The following is a 23,171-nucleotide window of genomic DNA, read 5'->3' on the forward strand; positions in this document are numbered from 1 at the left end:
GGTCCTCTCCCCCTCGTCCAGCCTCCCCTCCCCCGCCCCCTACTTAGCTGCATGGCGTCCAGGTCCAGCTCCCTGTGGCAGCGAACGAAGACTGCCCAAATCGCTGAAGCTCTCCAAATCTTTTCCGAATTGATTCAGACAGCTATGAGTTGATTCAGACCTTTTAATTGGTCTCCTCATTCAATTTGGGGCACTTCGCAAGAGTTAAACAGGTTTTAACATGTAAATAGTTTCATTTTAAATGCCCTTAGTATGGTCTAAGTGTAACGTGCAACTGCACCCTTTGCGTCAGGCACTGTCGTTCTCAGGATCAGAATGCAAGAGAGCGCAAGGTTCTAATCCCAGGCAGTTGTTTCAGACAAGAATTTACTCCTCTGCACAATAGAAAGCCCAGAGGAGGCAGCAAAAATGAGCCTTCAAATCATCCAGCACTGCAGAATGCCACTGTGCTGCTGCCTGACTAACAGAAGTAAACAAGGTTGATAGGGAGGACAGCAGCTGGGGGCAGAGGAAAATTATATTCCCCTGTGGGGTTTCCTTCCAGAAGTGCCCACTGCTCACCTGTGCTGCTCAGTGCAGTACAGATACCAAGCTAGTTTTAAAAACATTGTAGGGGCTGTTGAATATGAGAGTCTAATGTTGAGCATAAATGAATGCCACTTGCATTTTCAGTTTTGTGTTATAGTATACATGTAGATGTAACAGGTTTTGACTGCAAGCACAATGCTGTTTCTGATAGGGAATGAAAGTTGAGGGTGCTCAGCACCTATTAAAATTGGGCCTGGCTGGTCTACAAGTGCCTCTCCTGCCTATGTCTTCTCTTGTACCCAGCTGTTTGACTAATGCACAACAGAGGAGAAAGCAGGTGCGTGTCACTTGCCTACATGTCTCCACCTCTTCACAATGGCAGCTCTTAGTCTAACTCTTAACAGGGCTAAGATTTTGGGGTAACAGACTATTGTGCAGGCATAAGCTGCTGTAGAACACAGACTAATCACTCTGGGATCTATCAGAGTCTATTTCATCAACAACGTATGGTGTTTTGCTCTACACAGCTGGAAGCAGGTTAGAAATAATCAAGAATATCTAAAGCGCTTTACAAACTAGTTTAGATTGTTATTATTTATCGCACATGCCATGATAACAAGTCCAGGCCTTAAAAGGATGGAGGACTATTTGTATCAGGTGCTGTATAAAATTAGAGTAAAGGACAGTCCTTGCTCTAAAGAACCTGGAGTCTGAAGGGTGGCGCTCTCTTGCTCAGTGGAATGTACCCTTTGTGAGCCAGGAATACGAGCCCGGGCTGCTCTATAGGGACTGTAACTATGTGAGCAGGTATTAGATAAGCCCTGATACCACTCTGTCAAACCCTTTCATTAAAAATTAATACAAACATTAGCAATGATTTAAAAATTATCTTCAGAGAACATCGCCTTTTTGCTCTACATGTAAGAGCAGTGCATGAAGAAGCACCAGTTACACCACCTCACAAGTAGAGCCTGGTCCTGCCCTTCGGTGAAGGAAACAGTGAAAGCAATACTGATTTCAATACACTCCTTCCTAGGGTTGATGAATACCTGCATCTCCCAATGGCATCACTTACCATGATAGGTATTTAATTACAGCATCTGGCCAAACTCTTCAAGTTTCAGGGACATTCACCTGTAATCACCTGCTTATATTTAACTATAGTGAAATTCAACCCTGAGCTGAGGCCAAAGTTCAGCATATGCTCCTGTTAGGTCTCAATAAAAGCCTTATTTTGGGAGCTTACAGTGGAGTTAAATGGTAGAAAGACTAGATACAGAGTGACTCCTACACCAGGAGGGCCAACCTGCAGCAGTAGTGGCACAAGTGTCATGGGATAGGCAGCACGGTAGCAGATAGGGCAGGGAGCAGAAAACAGAGAAACAGAGCATGTAGGGAGCACAGGGCAGGGAGCAGAAAGTGTAGTAGATTGGGCAGGGGAAGGGGATTCAAATAGCACTCAAAAAGTCTACAAGGCTAATTTATGGCACTCCTGCCAAAAAGGTTGGCTCACAAACAAGAACTTTGGTGTAAAGCAATTCAGGCGTGAAAATATTCTCATAGAACAGCTACAATAAAAATATTAGCAAATGTGAAAGTGAAAAATATTCCCACGAATACAGCTCTTATCCAGAAATGAACTTTATCTGAAAACGGGAATAAATTCTCAATACTTCATGCAAAATGCAGTAGCAAAGGTGAATATTTGCTAACACCAACATTAAATGGTATCTAAGTGCCAATATTTCAGTCTTTAGATATAAAAGATAGAAACATAAAATGTACATTCAATATAGACCTTGCTGTTTAAAAAGGAACTTATCCCAGTCCTAGCCCAACTAAGAAATCATTCAGATAAACTCATTCATCAGATTCCAGCAGTAGATTTTCCTAGACAGAAAAGTAACTGCCATAGTAGAGACTATAATTTTCCTATAATGAAGACAAGAAATTCCTTTCCAGACAGAACATTATCCCTAAGGCCAAAGTCCACCAAGTGGGTATCATTATTAGGTGCAGTGAGTGATGTTTCTTTTTTAACATTACCTAGACAAAGTAGTAATTTAAAAATAGTATCTTCTGCCTTTGCATTTGGCCTCCTAAGCTTGTTACCAAGAATTATAGAAGCAGTTTTGTATGTACTTTCTTGTAAGAGGAAAAATATTACTGGGCATGCATCACATAGTGCGTTATTTAGAACACTCAAATGAATAACAGATCTGTACCAGCAGCTTTCTGTGAAGGAAAACAGCACCCTTTTTCAGTCAGGAAGCCAATTTTGCAATCTGAGCAAAACAAAACTCCCACAGACTTCAGTGGAAATTTTTCCCCTGTAAAGGCTGCAAGAGCAGGTGCCATCAGGCTAAATGTTCACAGGGTAAGAATTGCTTCTCACCACAAATAAAGTGAGAAATCTTTTTAAGTTTGTGCAATTGGTCTTTCTGAATTGTAGCCCTACAGGTGTCCGTCTTGCCTTAGAGTGAAATAATTTTTTACACTAGCGCAGTATGACAACTCAGTAGAAGAAAGTGGAACCCAGTTTCCAGATTAGTTCCAATATTTGACAGATCTTTTCAGAAAAAGTCCTTCAGCGAAGCCTAGGGTGCACAAGTGACTATGTTTGACCACAGTGAGAATGGACTGCATGTGGAGAGTCTGCCCCCAAGCACCTGAGCTCCAGTCACCTGAGAGCTGCGAGTGCCTTCGGTTAAGGAGGCAGCATATACACGCATCTATACACCTAAATGTGAATAGACCGACACTATTTCAGGCTCTTTTAAAACATCTGCTCTCCTACCAAACTAAAAATCCATTCAGTGTGCTGATTTGTTATCAGTTTTCTGGCCATTACTTTTATTTTCAAAGGGAGGGCAGATCACTGCAGCCCTGACACAGGCATCTTTTGTGATGCCAGAAGAGACAGAAATCCCACCACCTCCTAACCCACGTACTGCACAATGCTGCTGCAGCTATAGTTAAAAAAAAAGCTTTTGTTACCAGGTAAGCTGCAGCTCTGTATAAAAGCACAAGCAAACATCTGTGAAGAACACCAACTATGTAAGTGGTGGAAACACCATCCTGAAGTCTGGAAACTTGCCTGGGAGGCCTCCACAGTCAGCCCCGAACTGGTCACCGTCAGCTTCTCCCTACCTTAAAGGACCCGAGGCAAGTTTCCAATATGCTCTAACAATAAAATCATTCTTTAATGCTAAACCCAAATTTCATGTAAAAAGTCAAATTTTATCTAGGTACTAGCTTTTACTCAAGATTTAAAAGCAGGATAATAATCTCTCCCTCACTTTTCAGGATACGTGGCTGCAAACAGGACTTTGCAAAAATAAGATTCACAGTTTATAATGATTACTGCCTCTTCTCCTTATGCAATTGGACTGAGTCAAATTAATAGCTTTACCTTAAAAGAAGGAAGATAGAGCAGTCTCTGTATTGGGGCAGCTGTTAGTATCCTCTCAGAGATGCCCTGTGGGGTCAGGATAGATCCAGGCTCATGCAGTTACAGCTGCCTTCAGTGCCCTTGTTCTCAAACCTCCACAGAGATGGGATGGCAGTGGGGGGAGGCATCCCACAGCCTTAGAAATACTGTGTTAATCTAAAAACACACACGTTGTATACTACGACTAGAGAAATTTGCTTTCCTATCTCACTTATCACTTGGAATGTTGTATATGTTGTAACGTATAAGTAACTAGCCTTAATTCAATCAATTGTTCTACATATGAGGTCCATCTACAATACAACAATGGCTTTCACCCCTCAGTTCACGTTCAAGACTGTAGTACAGTTTGGAAATACATGTTAGGTCCTGTCAGAGGGTGGGGAGCATTTCATTAAGGAGTGTATGGGTCCTAGTTATGCTACCATATGGAGCCAGGTTTTTAACTGTTGCCTATTACCGTTTTAGGTACAGTGCCATGTAGGCATATCTATACCTTCTGAAGAGGTGAAAGGTATTTAGAATTATTTATCTGCCACACTAGTTTAATAATTATTAAAATACCTATAAGTGTGCCAACACAGCTCATCAGAAACATGAACAAATGAAACCACAATCAGCTAGAAACTAAACCAGATTTTGAAAACTTTAAACAAATCAGTAGATACATCTTCAATGTATCCAGGATATTTTTATGTACAGTAAAATTCCAGTTTTCTGGCATTCTACTAGCCGGCATACTCTATTAACCAGCACTGTGCCGCCCCCACCCACCACTCCGTGCCACCACGTGCAACCACTGCCACCACCTTCCACTGCCCCATGCTGCTGCTGCATGCAAGCTGTGTGCAACCCCTCTGCGCTACCACCATCCACCACCCTGCGCCGTCACCACCGCTGCACGCAAGCCTCCCCCCTCTGGCTCTGGTATTTTTAGATAACCAGCATTTTTACATTACTGGCACCTGGCATTCCGCACTCATGCCAGATAACGGAGATTTTGTGTCTATCCAACACTGTACAGCCATACTTAATGCCCTACTGCTGGCAGAGTAAGCTAAAGAGACTGCCATGGTCTCCACCTTGGCTCTTGAGCATACTGATTCAAAAACAGCTCCAACCTGTGGCAACAGTCCAAAGTTAGAAGCTATCTTTCCCACATGACCAAAAGCAGTATATTGCAGAGACCACTGCACTTCCAGAAGGGAAGGATTTTATTAGGTCTTACAGGTAATCATATGTAATTGACTTATCAGCAGTCATCATTGTATAGTACAAGGAGATACATCAAGTGAACTGATGAGATCATGTATGACTAAACCAGTATTAACATGGGAGGGGAAAGGATTCTGCCAGACTAGCAAAACTGTCTACATGTGATCAACACTGCAGTCAAACTTTAAAAGCACAGTACATTTTTTTCAAACATATCTAGGGAATAGTCATCTTGCAGCTATATAGCTTGGGCAGACAAAAGCAAAGATACCAAAATTCCCTATTTGGTAGGCAATGCACAAAGTTTAAAAAAATTATCTCAGAGAAAGGCCTGTACCCTCTGACATCTGAGGGATGGACTCCACCTTTTTATTAAAAATAAAAATATTGAGAACTAGGGGGAAAAATATATATGGTCATGTTCATCAACAAGTGAAAAGACATTTGGCTGGTAACAGGAACTGATCTGGTAGTTAATGAATATAAACTGGGTTAATTCATTATCTACCACATATATGGTATATGCTACCTGAATATATCTATCTATAGATTGGGCCCAAATAAGGTGTTGCAAAAAGGGACAAACATGGATATCAAGAAACTCTGATCAATTGTACTTTCAGGATCTCACTTATAACTACATCAGGCTCTTATTGTTTCATACAGCTAGGCCTGGAATGCTGACTCTGAACAACAGAAATCTAATTTATGACATCTCCAGCTATTTTCTTACGGTTTCAATATGCCTAGAAAGTACTATCTGTTAGAGGACATGCTCTACAATATATAGTGGAACTCTCAAAAAAAATAAAAGGAAACCAAAATACTTGGAAGGTTTAGATGGCACTGCAGTGCTTCTGAAAACATATCTGCTTTATCACTTGCGTAGCAGATATATGCACAGCTCTTTTATGAGTTGGAGATGATTGCTTGGTCTCAAATGAAACTGAAAGACACAAGACACAAATAGCATGAAGGAGTATCTGATAACCACCATTGCTCTCTGATTTATTACAAGGATCCAACTAGATGCTATATGCCACAGTTGATATTTTTAAATGTGTGCACGCTGGATTGTCTTCACTTAGGCTAAAAGATACTTTACCATGTCCTTCCTGCAAAGCATCATCATTACTGAAATTGTGAATTTTATAGGGAAATAAAAAGATGTTTGCATACTTGAACCATTTTTTACAGTTTTTTTTAAATGTACTACAGAAATTATCAGACTATTTATATTTACTGGCTTCATCTGTTTTACTGTTCTACAGCAGGCTTTTTATAGTCTATCTTGATGAAGGATTAATGTGTCAATGAGAGAATAAACAGTAGTCTTTACAATAAATAATATTTTAAGTCCAAAGATACTATACCTATAAAATAATCTAACACTGTAATAGGATCTCCAAGATCAATTTCATTTTATATATTCTGCAGCAAAAATAACATTTCTAGTAGGAAGGAGTTACTTATAAACCTAGCAAGATCTAGACATTCACATATTTGTGTAAACAACTTAATAAGGTTTATTACATTTCCAGAAAGGTTAAGCTTTAACAGTAGGTTTTCAGCTAACTGTTGTCTTATATACTATAGTAAATATATGAGTGCTTATGTTTAGCACCATCACAAATTTATATTGGCAAAAAAATGGAATGCCAGTAAAAGCATGGCAACTTTCTCTTCATTTCACAAGTGGTTATATCTGGGTGTAAACAGAACGTTAGAGCGAGACATTCCAGATGAACTGCAGCTAAAGTTGGAGGATGGCGCTTTCATGATGAACTGTGAAGGTCCTGGCAGTAAATACCTAGAATGATTACAAAAAATAATAGAAGAATTTAACTGGCAATGTAACACTCAAGGGCAAAGGAGTTAGTTATTCATATGCCATGCATAATAACCTTGGTATTTGAGACTTTATGTACTGCTTAAACAGAGTACTGTGCAGCAGGCCTTTACCTCAGATGATAAAGGAAATGATTTTAAGATCAATACACAACCTAGGCAAAACTAGAGCATACTATGAGTCAATCAAATATCTTGCCATTGATTTCTCATAATACTAAATATGGTAACATTCTGGCAATCGACAGATCTCATATACAAAGCACACCTCACAAGCGAACTATTATCAAAAGTTATTATTAACCTTTCACCCAAAGATCTCACTTATAATAGTATTTCTTTACCCAGTTTAAATATATATATAAAATGAAGTAGAAAGTGTTTAACTGACCTGTAAAAACTCATAGAGGATGTCAATAGCAGGGCCAAGGTAAAAACAGAGGAATCTTTAGCCCCAGGACACATTTGCACTGCCTCTAAGCATACTAGGGAGCATCGCAGGGACATGTAGCATGCCCAATCTGCACGTACTATAGCCTGAAAAAATGGAATGTGATCACTGGCTGATATGCACACACAACCACTGTCAGGCTTTCAGTCCTAAAATTATTTAAGGCACATGCCCAAAACTACTTTAACAGCAGTCACATTGCATTTTTTCATCATTTTGAACATGAGGAGTGGGAGCAAGTCAGCAGGACATGTTTTCATAGTCGTAGTCCCTAGCAGTGTTGGAGGCATGTAAACAGGTCCTTAGTTTCTTCTTCTAATCACTGGACTGTTTTCCAACCATTTTAAAAGTGGTCATGTAATCCATGTAATGCAGACACCTAGGACTTCTGCAACCTACTGCTTCACCAGTAATTCATGATTCCATTAAAGTCATGAATTACTTTAATCCCTACTGGAGAGATGTGGGCAGTGGGGTCCCCCAGGGCTCGGTCCTCAGACCCACGCTGTTCAACATCTTCATTAGTGACTTGGATGAGGGGGTAAAAAGCACCCTATTCAAATTTGCTGATGATGCTAAGATGTGGGAGGATGTGGGCATGCTAGAAGGGAGGAATAGGCTGCAATTGGACCTAGACAGGTTGTAGGGGTGGACGGATGAGAACAGAATGGGTTTCAACACTGACAAGTGCAAGGTGCTGCACCTGGGGAGGAAGAACCAGCAGCATACCTACAGGCTGGGGAACTCCCTTCTTGTCAGTGCAGAGGCAGAAAAGGATCTTGGAGTCATTACTGATGCCAAAACGAACTTGGGCCGACAGTGTGGGGACGCGGTCAGGAAGGCCAACCGCACCTTGTCATGCATCCATAGATGCAGCTTGAGCAGGTCCAAGGAGGTGATCCTCCCCCTCTATGGGGCATTGGTCAGGCCACAGTTGGAGTACTGCGTCCAGTTCTGGGCGCCGCACTTCAGGAGGGATGTGGACAGCATTGAGAGGGTCCAGAGGCCACCCGCATGATCAGGCGGCAGCAGGGCAGGCCCTATGAGGAAAAGCTAAGGGACCTGAACCTGTTCAGCCTCCACAAGAGAAGGCTGAGGGGGAATCTAGTGGCCTGTTACAAACTAGTCAGAGGGGACCAGCAGGCATTGGGGGAGTCCCTGCTCCCCCGAGCACTACCAGGAGTGGCTAGAAATAACGGCCACAAGCTGGCAGAGGGGAGATTCAGACTAGACATCAGGAGGCGCTACTTCACTGTCAGGGTGGCTAGGACCTGGAACCAACTTCCAAGCAAAGTGGTTCTGGCTCCTACCCCAGGGGTCTTTAAGAAGAGATTAGATGAACACCTTGCTGGGGTCATTTGACCCCAGCACTTTTTCCTGCCATGGCAGGGGGTCGGACTTGATGATCTGCTCGGGTCCCTTCCAACCCTACCAACTATGAAACTATAAAAAAAAAATGTGGCCTATAATAATTTCTAACCTGTATTTCATAAAATACTACAAATAAATTAATCACAAATTGTCCAATATTCATTCTTAAGCTTGTTTCCTATTAACGGTTCCCAAAATTAGTTGCAGGAGTCATTAGATGACCACAATAAAAGTGTGCAAAACAACATTCAGATTAAATCAAAATCCATAATGAGCAACATGCAGTGCTATAATAGATTACACATACCACACATTATGTAGTTTAGTGCTTAAAAAGTGTTTCATTTTTCGAGAGAATTATTGATTAATGACAAATGAAGACACTGAAAAAACAAAGATTGATCCTACTAAATCATGTGGATAGGAGCAGATCAGGATTCTTAAATGGGAAACATGAGATATATGATAACTGTAAATGTTTGTTTAGTTTAGGCCCTGAGCAAAGCTATTATTTCAAGGGTAACCCTCATTCTGCAGCATTTGAAAAGCCTGATATTGTGCAATGATGAGCACATCTTAATAGTTGTTGACCTGAAGATACTCTCTCTCAGAATTAGGCTCAGTGATTCTTGACAAGGAGCAAAAAGCTGGATAAATTCTGATGAGGTATTCAGTGCAACTGATCCCTGATTATTTGGCAGCCCTTGCCATGTTTCTTCATTTGTGGGAGAGGTGAATATGTAATGATTCAAAGATGAGCGGCTTTTGTCCTTTTTAAGGTTGTTTTAAGAGAGAGTTAGGTCTCCCGATTAGGAGGAAATAAAACATGATTATTTTTTTTCCTTCCTACAACATTTCTAATTTCATTTTTAATTTTTGTGAAGAAAGTATAACTGACTATTTACCTTGGTATTCCCATGAGTATCTGATAAGTGGGTTCTGAGATTACTGAACTAAAATATATATTTAATTTAATTGAAAATTACTTTTACAATAATGCTTAAAGTGCCTGAGCTTTTTTATGCAACAAATGTAAATGAATTATTGTCTTTTCCCCACCAAGAAAAGTAAAAATAGTTCTTGGACTTGCACTTTTGTGTGAACTGCAAAAAATGAGAGATCATGGCACTACTTTAATCAAACTTCTCTCAATCCCTGTACAAATAATTAATTTTAAATAGAGATGCAGCTATTTGACAAATGTGCCAGAATTATATCAAACGGTAAACTAAAAATAGTTTTCTGCTCCAGAAAGCTCACCAGAGCTATACAAATGAAACTTTACAAAATTATGAAAGTATGTGCATGCTGTATGCCAAAGACAGCTTTAAACTATGCCCTGACCAGATGCTGTACTTTACAGGATTGTGCTCTATCATCATAGTAATCAAAAAAATAAAGGGAAATGCTTTTATACAGTTTTCTGGATATCTTAAAAATATGGATCCAGGCACAAGGTGAAATTACACCGCAATTATACCATTTTAAGGAAAATAATTTCTCAGTTAACTTGTCTATTTTAGGATAGGCTGGACCACTACAGGCAAACCCACCTTAAATGCGAGTTTCTCTCATACAGAAAATAAGAAGCCCTTTCTATAAAACCAGAATAAAAGGGGTAGCTAAAGAATTAAACTAGTTGTACTATAAATGTAACATTTGTGAAGATAAATGCAGATTGTTGTGGTTTTTAATCAATCACAGTTTTCGTGACAACTACACTCATAAAGACCTAAATCAGTGTCTTTGTTGTGGCTGATATAAAGTTACCTAGAATTGAGGACTCAAAATTTGCTCATGTTTAAACTTGAGGAATAAACTGCCTTTGGACTTCAGACGCACTAAAAACTGGAGCTGGAAAAATTATCCCTACATCATTGTTTCCAATTTCTTTGCCACGATTGGGCTGTTTGCTTCAGTATTTTCAAGTGACTTGATTTGTTTGACTGCTTGTTTGAATTTGATGGGGAAAAAAAGTTCTTTACTATTGACAATGGAAGTGAGAATACCTTCAAGCTCAACCTTTTCTGTCTTTCCCAATTCATATGAATTTAGCATTCTACTGACAGAGGTCATGTATAAGTTAATATTGCATATAGTTTGTTTTGTAGCTAAATTACCTCTACCTTTGGTGTGATTAAGCAACTTGTTTCAAGCTTGAATTAAATTATGTCAAAGCCCCTGAATGTTCACGTGACAACAGCAGATATCAAAGAACTATTTTAAGAGCTTGCTCAAGTGATTACATGGTAAACTAGGTCTAATAAGAAATATAAAGGGTGTATCTTTACAGGTTATTAATACATTAATGCTTTAAGGAACAAACACTGTCTTCGCAAAGACCCATTAAACCTTTTCTTACATAAACAAAACAAACCTTCCAATTGCCAGGGTAAAAGGACCTTTCAGTGCCCAGCTAACTTGAAACTTACCTTTCATTCTCCAGTTTAGGACCATTAAGTCACAGACCACTGGCTCCTGCTACAGGGACATTTCAGTAAGACATGTACTGATGGTATTATAACCATGGTGCTACTCAGCTGAAGAACAAAACCAATCTATGGGGAATTGGTAAGTGCCAAAATAGTTTTGGTTTTTTTACTATATGGTGCTGTTTTGCAAGGTTTGAAAAACTATATACTCTTTGAGATATAATAATAAATATAACCGTTTACATCGGCAGTTTTTAGAAGTCAACTTTGCAAAACTGTGCAATACAGTAAATCAGATGGCACTTACCTGGCCACAGGCTGGAGCTAGGCTCCTGTGGGATCTCATAATGATTGTGAAGCAAGAAGCATAATATATATTAGAGACCTCTAAGAACACAAATCAGGAATCAGTGACTTTGAGAGATCTGAGAATGGAAAGAAAGGAAAGTTTCAGTTAAGGACTGAGTGCCCTTCTTACCCTGGCTATTTGGGGCATTAACCAGATAAGATTTTATTGAGATCGTTTGAAATAATTCTGTATAGTAAGACCCTCCTTTAATCAGGAAAAAGAATTCTTTGATTTCATAAACACACTACCAAGGTTATAACGATAGGAACTATGATACACTTGTCCTCTGTGCTGCACAAATCATGAAGGAGTTCTGCTGCTGTTCCCTAGGCACAGAAGGAAGTGTTGCTGTGTATCGCAAAATCTGATCATAAGTTCCGCTATTTTTCACATAACTGAAAGTTAGAGAGATAAATACAGAAGTATATACCTGGTATCATCCCAACTGGGGATAAATCCAGTCACAGATCCTCTTGAATCTGTTGAATACTTGTACACCACTAGCAGGCAGTGTTTACAAAGCTGCACTATTCGTTGACAACACTGGAGTTGCTCAGGAGTCACCACCTCTGTGCTTCTACTGAATATGGTTTCCCAAGAGCTCCTGTTGGCATGGAAACAGACATGACTTCATGTTTTCTGTCACAAATGGCAATCTAAGAGCTTTATTGCTATACATCATATTTAGTAATGGAGGAGCAAGAGAAAAAAGCATGACCTTGCCTGTTTACAGGAAAAGGCATATGTTATTTAACCCAAATACAGACAGATGGTGGGAATATAAAATACAAATTAAGAAGTTAATCTTCATATCTGAAAATGCGCACAAGCCATTTTTCATTCATTATGTCCCCTAAAGCTTTTATAGGGCCATTGTTTAGGTTCAGCACATAAAGATTTACTGCCAGATAATTTTAAATGGTATTTTACAACACAAAATACACAAAATACTGATTTATTTTTAACAAGCTACTAGGAGAATACTCGCTAATGTGATGTCAAAGAAATTAATAAATGAAAGTATTATGGTGCTATATATTCATTTCAGAAGACCATGATATTAAGTATGAAGAAAATAGCAAAAGCTACATATAGCAAGTGAATATAAATTTTCAAAATGCTACGCTTGGTTTCTGATTTTCAATAGGAAGGTTAAACGAAAGATTTTCACTTTTAATTTTTCCACCTCAGTTTTCAAACAATACTGAGAAGGCAGGTTCTCAGCCCAGCCAAGACACATAGCTCTACTTGGACATTAGTATGGTCAAGACTATCCCCAAAATAGAAGATTTGAGAACTGTGACATCGGTGCACGAACTGGAAATCAGACAAGTAGAATCTAAGATATGTCTGTGTATATCTAACTGATTTTAAGGTACAGCACATTCACCAGCATGGAGCATATGTTCTAATGGAAAATGTTCTCTTCTCTAGCAGCACAAGAAAGAGCATAAAATAGGATTCATAAAACATTACCCTAGACAAGAAGATTTAAAGGATCTGCAAGGGTGGGTTCTGGGTACCCCATTACTTGCAGATCCACGAGATATGGAGATTACTCCTTAGGTTACATAAATAAGGCTTCAAAATCCCTTGAGAAATGCCTGATTTCATGTGTTGAGTTTTTTGACCATTTCCCCCACTTGCAAGGGATTTTTTCAACAGAGTGGAATATGTGGACCCAGTTTATATATGATTTGTGGCCACAGTGATATCTTATTAGCCTCAATGTAACATAATAAGATTCTCAACATTAACAAGAAATCTAAGAGATTATACGTATGGGTGTACACACATACATACAGGCAGTCCTCGGATTTACGACACACTTGGCTCCTGGAAACCGCGTCTTAAGTCAAAACGCTGTAACTCACAACCGATTTTCCCATAGGAAACAATATTATAAATGGGGGATTGGTTCCTGAACCAAGGCCCAATACTTTATTTTTTACAGAAAAATAACCCAGAATGTTGTACTCAATCAATTATAGATAAGTAATATAGCTACATTAATGTATTTATATTGTAAATAGCAATCATATTGATTTGGAATGACTTATTTGAGGCGACTTTGCTGGACTTTTTGAAGGGCTCTTGGTTGGAGTCTTCTCAGGAGTCTTGGCTGCAAGGTTTTCTGGAGTCTTGTCTTGTCCGTTTTCTTAAAGAAAGTGTCCAAGGAAATTTGGACAGATGTTCTCCAGGGAGATGGGCGATGCAGCCAACCTGTTCACTGGCATGGTGTGGCATGGCATAACATGGCGTTGAATCAAGCATTGTAAAGTCAAAACTGATGTTATAAAGTTGAAACAGGGTTTCAATTTATACATGTTGTAAGTGCAAAATGTTGTAGAGAGAGAGAGAGAGAGAGAGAGAGAGATGGAACTTCTGAAGTGATAACAAAGTGGCTATTGATTTCTCTTTCACACAAGGGAATAAAAGTATCAGGATGTTCAGGAAAAATGAAAATACTACATTTCCTAAGAAAAGAGCCCCCCGTTCCTGCTTGAATGTAATGTGTGTGTGAATTGGATCTACACAGCAAGGGAAGGAGATTTACACACATACATACCACCCTAAATAAAATTCAGCCTAAGTAGACAGACAGACAGACACCTACCGACCTAGGCTGAATTTTATTAAAGCTATGTCAGGATTATAACACAGAGATTTTATTCATGAATATACCAAGAGCAGAAGCATCCAGGAACAAGACAGACAGGCAGGGGCAGGACTGCAGCACGGGGCCATTCACCTAGGCCGGATAGAATCAATTGCTCCCACCCTTCGCCATGCTGGGTGACCACCACTGCACCCCTCCCATGGCCCACAACAGCTCACCAAAACTCCTTAAGTGGCCCTCCAGCCCAAATAAATGTCCACCCCTGCAACAGTTTGTCTGGTGAGAAGATAAGTACTAATGATAGCCTTAAGTATGTACATTACATGTAGGGCAATTTTAACAGCCATACAGCATAGAGGTTTTATACATCTTTTTAGACAGGATGTCACAAAACAACTTATTTTAGAAGGAACAGAATCTGAAATTTAGTTCAGCTCCTGAGGCAGCTGAATTTTACAGATGAAGATCTTGTTCTAGATGAAAGAATCTATTCCTATATTAAAAATCTAGCTCTTCACTGAAATATTCAGCTAGCTTAAGAACTGTGATCCTGAACCCATTCAAAAGTAGAGATGATCAATTTTTTTTAAACAAGAAACTTTTTTTGGTGAAAAGAAAAAATCTGAAATGAAAGATTTCCACAAAAATTACAACATTAAAAGCAAGAGATCCAAACCTACCATCTTGTTTAAAGCAATTTAACTAAAATTAATATTACACAACACAAGAAATTAAGTGAACCTAAAATCACAACTCCAGAAATGTATTGGGGGATGAAGAGAGTCCATACTTCCATAGGGAGCTAAAAAGAGGACATAATTAAGGCTGGTGACATACAGCCATTTGCTAACCATACTCTGAAACATTCATTGGTGTGGGAGAATGCTAATATAATCCTAATGGGTGTTGTTTTCCAGACATGACTGACACTGAGAAGCATCCCTTTGGAGGTGATTTTGGTGTAACAAAGAAATCAATCTCTGGATATTTCCAGTAGCTTCATATCATTTATATGATAGGGGAAAAAACCCCAAACTTTAGGCAATTAGAGAAATAATCCTAAAATAAAATAAACAGACCATATTTTGGGACAGATTCTCAATATGCTGAGTTTGTTGGTTTTAGTATACTTTTTTCTTCTTTCTTTTTCTGCACTGCGCTGGACATATAGACAAGGTTTCTTAGGCTACAGACATTGTATTTGGTCTGGAAGAAGCCATTGTATTCTGGGACAAAGTGAAATCACTCAGATGTCCATGCCCATTGTTTTATTGTCCTAGGACAACCCCTAAAAAGCGTCATAGGCTAAGATGTGCTAACAGTTGGACCTAGGACATCACAAAGTGCATCTGAATGGTTGCCTTGGGATTGCATCACCAAATTAATAGCAGAAAAGTGGTAGCACCTTCAGCCAGTTGGAAGGGTGATGCATATACACACCAATCATGGAACTTTTCCATTCCAGCACAAAAACACAAGCACAATATGTCCCAGGACAAATGCAACATCTGTTCCTAACCTTCTTACATAAATAAGTGCACTACATGAATTCTCTACAAATTACTGTATGTAAAGTACATATTAATTCCTTTTGTACATATGAAATCCATCATACTGTGTATATTTGTTGAAGTTCATTTTTAATAAATCTCTTCTGAATCCTCTTATGCAAGTTAATCAAAAAAAACTTCCTATTAATCATTCACTGCATACAATTATAGAGAAACTTAAATGCACTCTATATATGATATATATTCATACATTTATGCTTTTATTTTATGAAAGAAAAAAAGGTCTTTGGCATTTTATTTTTTGATATATACACAAAAGCTCCTCCTACAACAAGGTAAGGTTTCAGAACAGAGTAATTAATTTTTTTTTTTAAATGGCACAGTATTTTCCAATAAGCAGACTTTCTTTCCAACCAAAATAAATATTTCATTACATGTCTGTATGACAACTTTTTACTTTTCACTTACATTTTCACCATTATTTCAAGTATGCGTGAGGAGCAAACAAAATGCCATTCAGAAATTCTGCTTTATTGGTTGTAACTCATACTTCTGTGCATTTGCAGTGTAACATGTCAGCCGAGCCTGTGACTGAATTATCCCTCTTTTACGCTAGAGATCAAGTAGATGAGGCCAAACCTAGATAGATCAAATCATATTTTTTTCAGTAGGCACCTAATGTGAAGGCCATAATCTGGGCACCCAACGGAGTGGTTTGATTTCAAAAGTGCCGAGTATTGAGAAGCTCTCACTTAACCACTGCAGTTCAGCACTTCTGAAAATCAGATTGCTTGCTTAGCTGCCTGCATATGATTATAGGATCCAAACTGTTTGTACCCATTACTGAAATGCTTAACCTATGTTATTAGGTTTCAAATTGCATGTACCTTAGATTGTTTTAAAACCAGTTCTAAATAACATCATAATTTCTTGAATGAAAGTAAACATTACATTTTTACCAACCCTATGTGTACTGATAAAGTTATAAAAAAAATTAGAACAATAAATATATTTAGGCCTACCCTGAATTACAGAAACAGTTCCATAGGCCTTGGCCATGGCTCCAGAGCAAGCGACTGAACACACGGTTAAAAATACGGTATAACTGTAAACTTTCAATGTCCGAAACCCTCCAGACACGTTGTAGAACAGTGCGAACGCTTGTCCTGACTATGTCCAAAACCTAGAAAAGAATATTTTAAGCAAATCAACATACTTTAAAATCTAGCATATTTAACAAAACCTCAGACCCAACATCTGTCTTAATTCAGTGAACAGAAAGAAAATGTAGAGAGATAATCGCACAGCATTATCACTTGTAAATTTCAACAAGCTGCTACATTTCATTTCTGCATATGTTGTGGCATGCATTTTCCATCAAAGCCATTTTGCAAGAAAACCAATCAAAATTTTTCATTCTTATTACATGATGTCATTTTTTCACTTCCCCCAATAACTAGCCAGTTAAAATAATGGCAAAACAAGTAAAAAGAGAAAATGAAACAGGTACACAAAGAGAGATAAGGAGCCTTATCTTAAGAAATAACGAATGCTGCAGAAGTGGTTCCCCTACTTTGAATACCACCTGCTCTGTAGAGGACTGACTAATCCTGAGGGGCTGAGCTCACACAATCTACATGGACTTCAAAGTGTATTACAGGTGCATAGCACTGCCCAAAAATCAGACCTTAATGTCCTGTGTTTATTTGAGTCTGTTTTTATGCCTGAATTAGTGCAAGAAAACTTGAAATAAGGCCTCATTACTCAATACTGCCAATCTGAATGCAGTTTCTGGAGAAGGGACTAAGGAAAAGATGAAACCTGGAAATTTGTGCACAGCATGTAAATCCTGCCTTTTTCTCTCTCTAATATGAGTTTTAGTCAGATGTTTAAATCTGCCTTTCTATAATGTATACATACCCCAGTAGACTCTAACATATGTACTAATTAGGAATGATGTCCAGGTCTACTCTAAGACACACTTGTGTAACTCCCTTAGAATTCAGTGGGAGTTGTGGGTAGACTAACCTGCATCTTTTCATATATCCATAAAGGATGCATACATTGGCGGGGCAGGAGAGGGAGGTTATAACATGTTAAAACTGGCCACCCAATTTAACTTGGTTCACCCAGGTGCAGACCTTACATTTAGATCCCTAGTTAAGTCAATCTAAGTGCAAACTGTATAGAAGTTCCAGGAATGCTAGATAGGTCTAAAAATGACTGACTCGATCTAAATTACCCCTACCTCTGAGGTAGTCTAACTTAGATCAGATTGGCCATTTTAAAACTATTCTAACTGTCACAAACTTTTGTACAATTCCCAGCGCAGCCCCAGGGCTGGGAAAGCCCAGCTGCTGGCCTCAGCCCTTGAGTTGTGCTATTCCTATCCACCCCTATAGCATCAGGCTATTTTTTGGCCCTCCCAGCCCCTCACCCCACCTCCAGATGGAACACCCCAATGGACCAGCCAGCCAGCCCCCCCTCCCTACTCCAGCCCACCAAAACTCCCAGCCTGCAAGATGCTTCCCCCCTTGTGCCAGTTTTATCAGAGTTTGCCAATTCTGGGAGCTGAGGAATTAATTCCTGACATTGAGAGGGGCAGGAAGGATGGGGGTAGGTTCACTGGAGGTTGCGGGGGGGGGGGGGGGGGGAGGAGGAGTGGAACTGGACTCAGGGGGCTAAAAATAGCCCCGGGATCTAAAGAATGGGAAAGATAGATTCTGAACTCCCTCAAACCTGCCCCTGCAGACCCACATGCCCTCCCCTCCGATCTTGTCAAACCCTCCCAGACCCCTGAAATCCCCTTGAGGACACTATCTGCCCCACTAATCCCCCAATCTCCTCGTGGATCCCACTTGGTCCCCCCATGACCCTGCAGACACCACCCATCTCTCCCAATCCTTGCCACAGAAGCCATCTGCTCCCCCAATCCCCCTGTGGACCCAATCTGCCCCCACTATGCCCCCAATCCACAAGACCCCACCTTCCTCCTAATCAACCCATCCCCACTAGCCCCCCATCCTGACTCACCTTAGACCAAGTGGCCATTTTTAACTTGATCTAACCTCCCCCTAACCTCTCTGAATGTCTGTGCCCAGACTAAATATTTTCTAAACCTGTTGTTTAAATGGTGCAGAGGACTTTTGCTGGCACCCTAAGCATGGTGCATAGTCAGAGCTAGCCCACAATTTTTTGGGGTCCCCTGCAAGGAATAGTTTTGGGGCCCCCTGCCCTGAAGAAGCTGATGGCAGCGGGGGTGGGGAGCAGGGGAGGGGAGTGTGGCAAGCAACCAAAGAAGCTGGTGGCAGTTGCGGCAGGGGTGGCAGCAAGCAGCCAGATGTGAAGCTGGTGGCGGGGGGGGTGGCAAGTGGCTGGATGCAAGAGGCCCCCTTAGCTGAGGGGCACCCTGAGGCCATAGGTTTCGCAGTACAGGACGGGCCAGCCCTGCACATATAATCCTAAAAGCAGTCTATGATGAGTTTACCATCACAATGAAACAAAGCCAACTAAAAGAAAGTGTGTGGGGTTTTTTCTGATAGGTGTCCCCACTGCTTATCATTTAAGATGATATCAAAACTTATATCTGCATTACATATACAAGAGATATCTAAAAAGGGAATGAATGATTGGGGAATGTAGCCAGTAGGATGATGTATACAGTATGAAAGTTTGTCATTTTAGCATAACATTGTGCATTCAAAGACCAAACCTATGTAAGAAAACCCTTATTTCCCCAGCAAATGTTTAATCTCTTTACAGGTATATATGACAAACTCTTCCATATGGCTAAACAGCTGGTCCTTACTTAAAATAATGGCACAAGATGAAGGAGGTTTATAACTAACAATAAAACCACTGCATGGGGGAATGCCATGGTATGGCAGATAGGCCTTCTTGATCTTGCATAATCTGTTCTTCACATGGAGACTAAACCCAATGGAAATGAACACAGTGAAAACAAGTAAAACATCATTTCCCAAAGTAACTGTATAATGAAGTAGTAGTAAAAAAAAATGCTAAGGGGACAGCAGCTCTGCAGGGGCTCTAATGCATACAGCCTGGGTAAAATGCACCACATTCAAGTCTTATTCTGCATCCCATACAATCAGGCTTCTGAATATCTTAAGCAAAATTACAAAATGATTTGATCTCACAGTTGGAACACATTTTAAGAAACTGTTGGAAACAGAAAGAAGGGAACTGTATCTGCAACTGCGTTTCATCTCCATTAAACCTTTTAGAAAGATATTTGGATGAGAAAGTCCCCACAATAACAATTTAATATGTTAATTACTGTTGCCATGTGCTCCCTTCCCACATTATACAATTTGAATGGAGATAATTAAGACATCAAAATGTTTATTTCTATCGAGTAATATGGATACCCTTCTATTTGTGATATAGGATGACAGGAAAGTAGAGTTGGAAGGTCTTCTAGTCCAGCCCCCTGTTCAAGGCATGATCATCCCTGGCTAAACTATCCCAGCCAAGTATCTGCCCAACCTGCTCCTGAAAATTTCTAGGGATGAGAGATTCCACAGCTTCTCTAGATAGCCTGTTCCAATACTTAACCACCTTCATAATCAGAAAGTTCTTCCTAGGCACCAACCTAAGTTTTCTTTGCATTAGTTTTCACTGGCTCAAAAACTACTAATAAAAGCCCATGATATCAAGGTGCATGACCTGTCTTTTTTCTTTGCATTTAAATCAGAGAAAAGAGATGATTAAATTGGAGACAGTTTGGGCATCTATACACATGCTCTGCAGTGGAGGGGGGGCACTTTAATTAATTAAAATTTAATTAATTTAAAGCACCTGCATTGTCACGTGTATTTAGCTTTAGTTAAAGCATCCCCACCACCATTTTGAAACATGGAAACACTGAATACATGTGACACAGAGGCTGGTGAAGCGCACTAATCAGTATGCTCCAGCAGACTTGCAGCACACTGTATTAACTGAGTCTGCTCCGACATGTTCTTATTAGCACTTGTCAAACCAGACATCTGTCACGTGTATAGGTGTCCGTCATGACTCATAACAAGCTGAAGTCAAGTAAGGTGCTACTGTAAACTTCTGTGGTTGCTATTATGATGATGTCACTAGCACAGTTGCCACTCGAGCATCTCACCAAAAATAGTAACAGTCTCTTCGTCTTGCATAAGAGAATAGAAAACTTTGGATAGTAATAAAAAACTTTACAGAGCTTTCTACAATTTAGCAGGGGTATAATAATTTCAGACCTTGGGGGCTATTCCAGACCTTGGGGGCTTGGACATAAGGAAGAATTCCTTTACTGTCTGAGCCCCCAAGGTCTGGAATAGCCTGCCACTGGAGGTTGTTCAAGCACCTACATTGAACACCTTCAAGAGTAAATTGGATGCTTATCTTGCTGGGCTCCTGTGACCCCAGCTGACTACCTGCCCTTCGGGCGGGGGCCTGGACTCAATCTTCTGAGGTCCCTTCCAGCCCTAATGTCTATGAAATCTATGAAATTTATGATACTTACATACAACTAGCACCAGGCAAATTATTTCAACAGACTGTCCATTCCTATCTGTTTAACATAGTTGCACCATAACACAAGAGATCATCTAAGTATTAACAATAAAAGATGTTAAATAAACTGACTGTTCAAAACAAGATGCAGACCATGCAGCAGCAATGGAAACCTATTTAAGAATGTGTACTATGGTAGGCAATACAAAATTGATATATTTTCTCCTACAGAACATCACATTTTCTCCAAAGTCTTGAAGACCAAAGCTGGGAAAAGTCTCATATAAGTAACAACTCTTCCACTGATCAATTCTTTTACAGTTGCTGTATGGCCCCTAAACTACTGTTGTATGTTAGAAATTATGGTTACAGACAGGGCTTATATTTTTCCACAGGAAAGGTGGATAAATCTTTAAAGGCAGCACACCTGATGGGGATGAACGTTCTGAAAACCTAACATATCCTCCACATATTGCCTTCTCAAATTCTAGCACTTTCAAGTAATCCAAGAGTATAGGCCTGAAGGCCCAAGTTTCTGTTTTGTATTTCACAGAATTACAGAATCTGCTTTTCAACTAATTTCATATACTCTCTGAAATATTCTCCACTACTCATTCCTTTTCTGTTTTCGCTGTATCTCCACAAGAACTCTGTTCTCAGATCCACTAAAGCTTTGCACACATGGGAATCCTCAGCTGCAATGTCAAAATTATATAAAGGTACAGCTACTTCTCTAAGAATAACTAACTGCTTGAAGGGGTAGAGGTTAAAGTACAAAACTTATCACAAATCCCTTCTACTGCCACAAAAAAAAATTCAAGCTCACCAGTGCTTCAGGTGGTACTAGTCTCCTGAGCCATCGGAGATATCGTCACAAGAAGTTCAAAGAAATCCACATTTCCAGGACTTCAGTTTTTCTTAATAATAGCCCTCTACATCATCCTGACCTCCAGTATCTGCCCCGAGTACTACATGAGTAGATAAAGAAAGTATAGGCTTCCCTCATGTGTTTTTTAAAAGCATGTCACTTACAGGGGAACCACCGCATAAAAATGATAAAATGACACAGCTAAAAATTGTATTAGATGGCAAAAAGCCTAAATCCTGTGTGGCAGGAGGAAAAAAGCAGGGGTAATGAATGGATGAAACAGTATCGCCAGCTCTCATGAGACACTCGATAAACACTGGGCTGGTGACACCATGTCAGGTGTAAGTGCCACTTCCCCTCTAAGTTCTCCAAGTGAAAAAAAACACTTTTCTCCTCTGGCCATTGTTTTGGGGTGGGATGAAGGGAGGGGAAGACCCTTGTGGAAAAGATGAAAGAAAATCCCCAAGATGCTGTCCAGAGGTTCTGTGCATCTGCTGCAGCTCTGACCCCATACTCCAGTCTATTTTCCACTTCTAATGGCCTGGACTAAATTAGTCTATGCTAATAAGAACTACTCCTGGACTCATCTGCTCCCCCTCTTCCCCCCGCAAAGGGAGATCTCCACTTCAGATTTACAGTTTGAGGTCCAGGGCTAAACTCTCTTTTCCCTGGACACAATGCTGAGTAGAGTATGATAGACATCTGGACATTCTCTCTCAACCAGACCTTTGCCCCAATCCCCCAGCCCATAGATGCCTCTGTGTGTTTTGGTAAAAAATAGTGAAGAGTACTGCTGTGGCTGTCCCACTGCACAAGATGGAGAAGACCTATACGTATGGATCTGGGGAGATCATAGTAATACTATTATAAAAATGGAACAGATTATTGTTAGCAAAAAAAGAGTACTCAGGCAATACTAAAACAATACAATGATTCTACCTCAACCAGTGCTTATGGCCACCATAACCAATTCATGAAGGCTGCAAATTTAAAAAAAAAAAAACTCCTCTGTAGAACAGTAGATT

General features: G+C 39.9%; 1 protein-coding gene across 8 annotated transcripts in view; it reads right to left on the reverse strand.

Moving 5' to 3' along the window:
- Positions 1-16: 16 nt before the first annotated feature.
- The window catches only part of TTLL7 (tubulin tyrosine ligase like 7), a 131,368-nt gene continuing 108,213 nt past the window's right edge, over positions 17-23,171 (reverse strand). For 4 of the 8 annotated variants that reach the window (XM_025211528.1, XM_025211527.1, XM_025211526.1 and 1 more), the window contains 3 exons: positions 16,799-16,959; positions 12,076-12,249; positions 17-7,004 (listed from right to left, as the gene is read on the reverse strand). In XM_025211528.1, coding sequence (XP_025067313.1) covers positions 6,884-7,004; positions 12,076-12,249; positions 16,799-16,959 — 456 coding nt within the window. In that variant the 3' untranslated portion in view covers positions 17-6,883. Of the gene's footprint in view, positions 7,005-7,433; positions 7,580-11,603; positions 11,722-12,075; positions 12,250-16,798; positions 16,960-22,104; positions 22,247-23,171 lie in introns of those variants that run through there. The other 4 variants (XR_003095585.1, XR_003095586.1, XR_003095587.1 and 1 more) reach the window with 4 other exon arrangements.

Source organism: Alligator sinensis, unplaced genomic scaffold (genome assembly GCF_000455745.1).
Source record: "Alligator sinensis unplaced genomic scaffold, ASM45574v1 scaffold32_1, whole genome shotgun sequence".
In the NCBI taxonomy this organism is placed as follows: domain Eukaryota; kingdom Metazoa; phylum Chordata; order Crocodylia; family Alligatoridae; genus Alligator; species Alligator sinensis.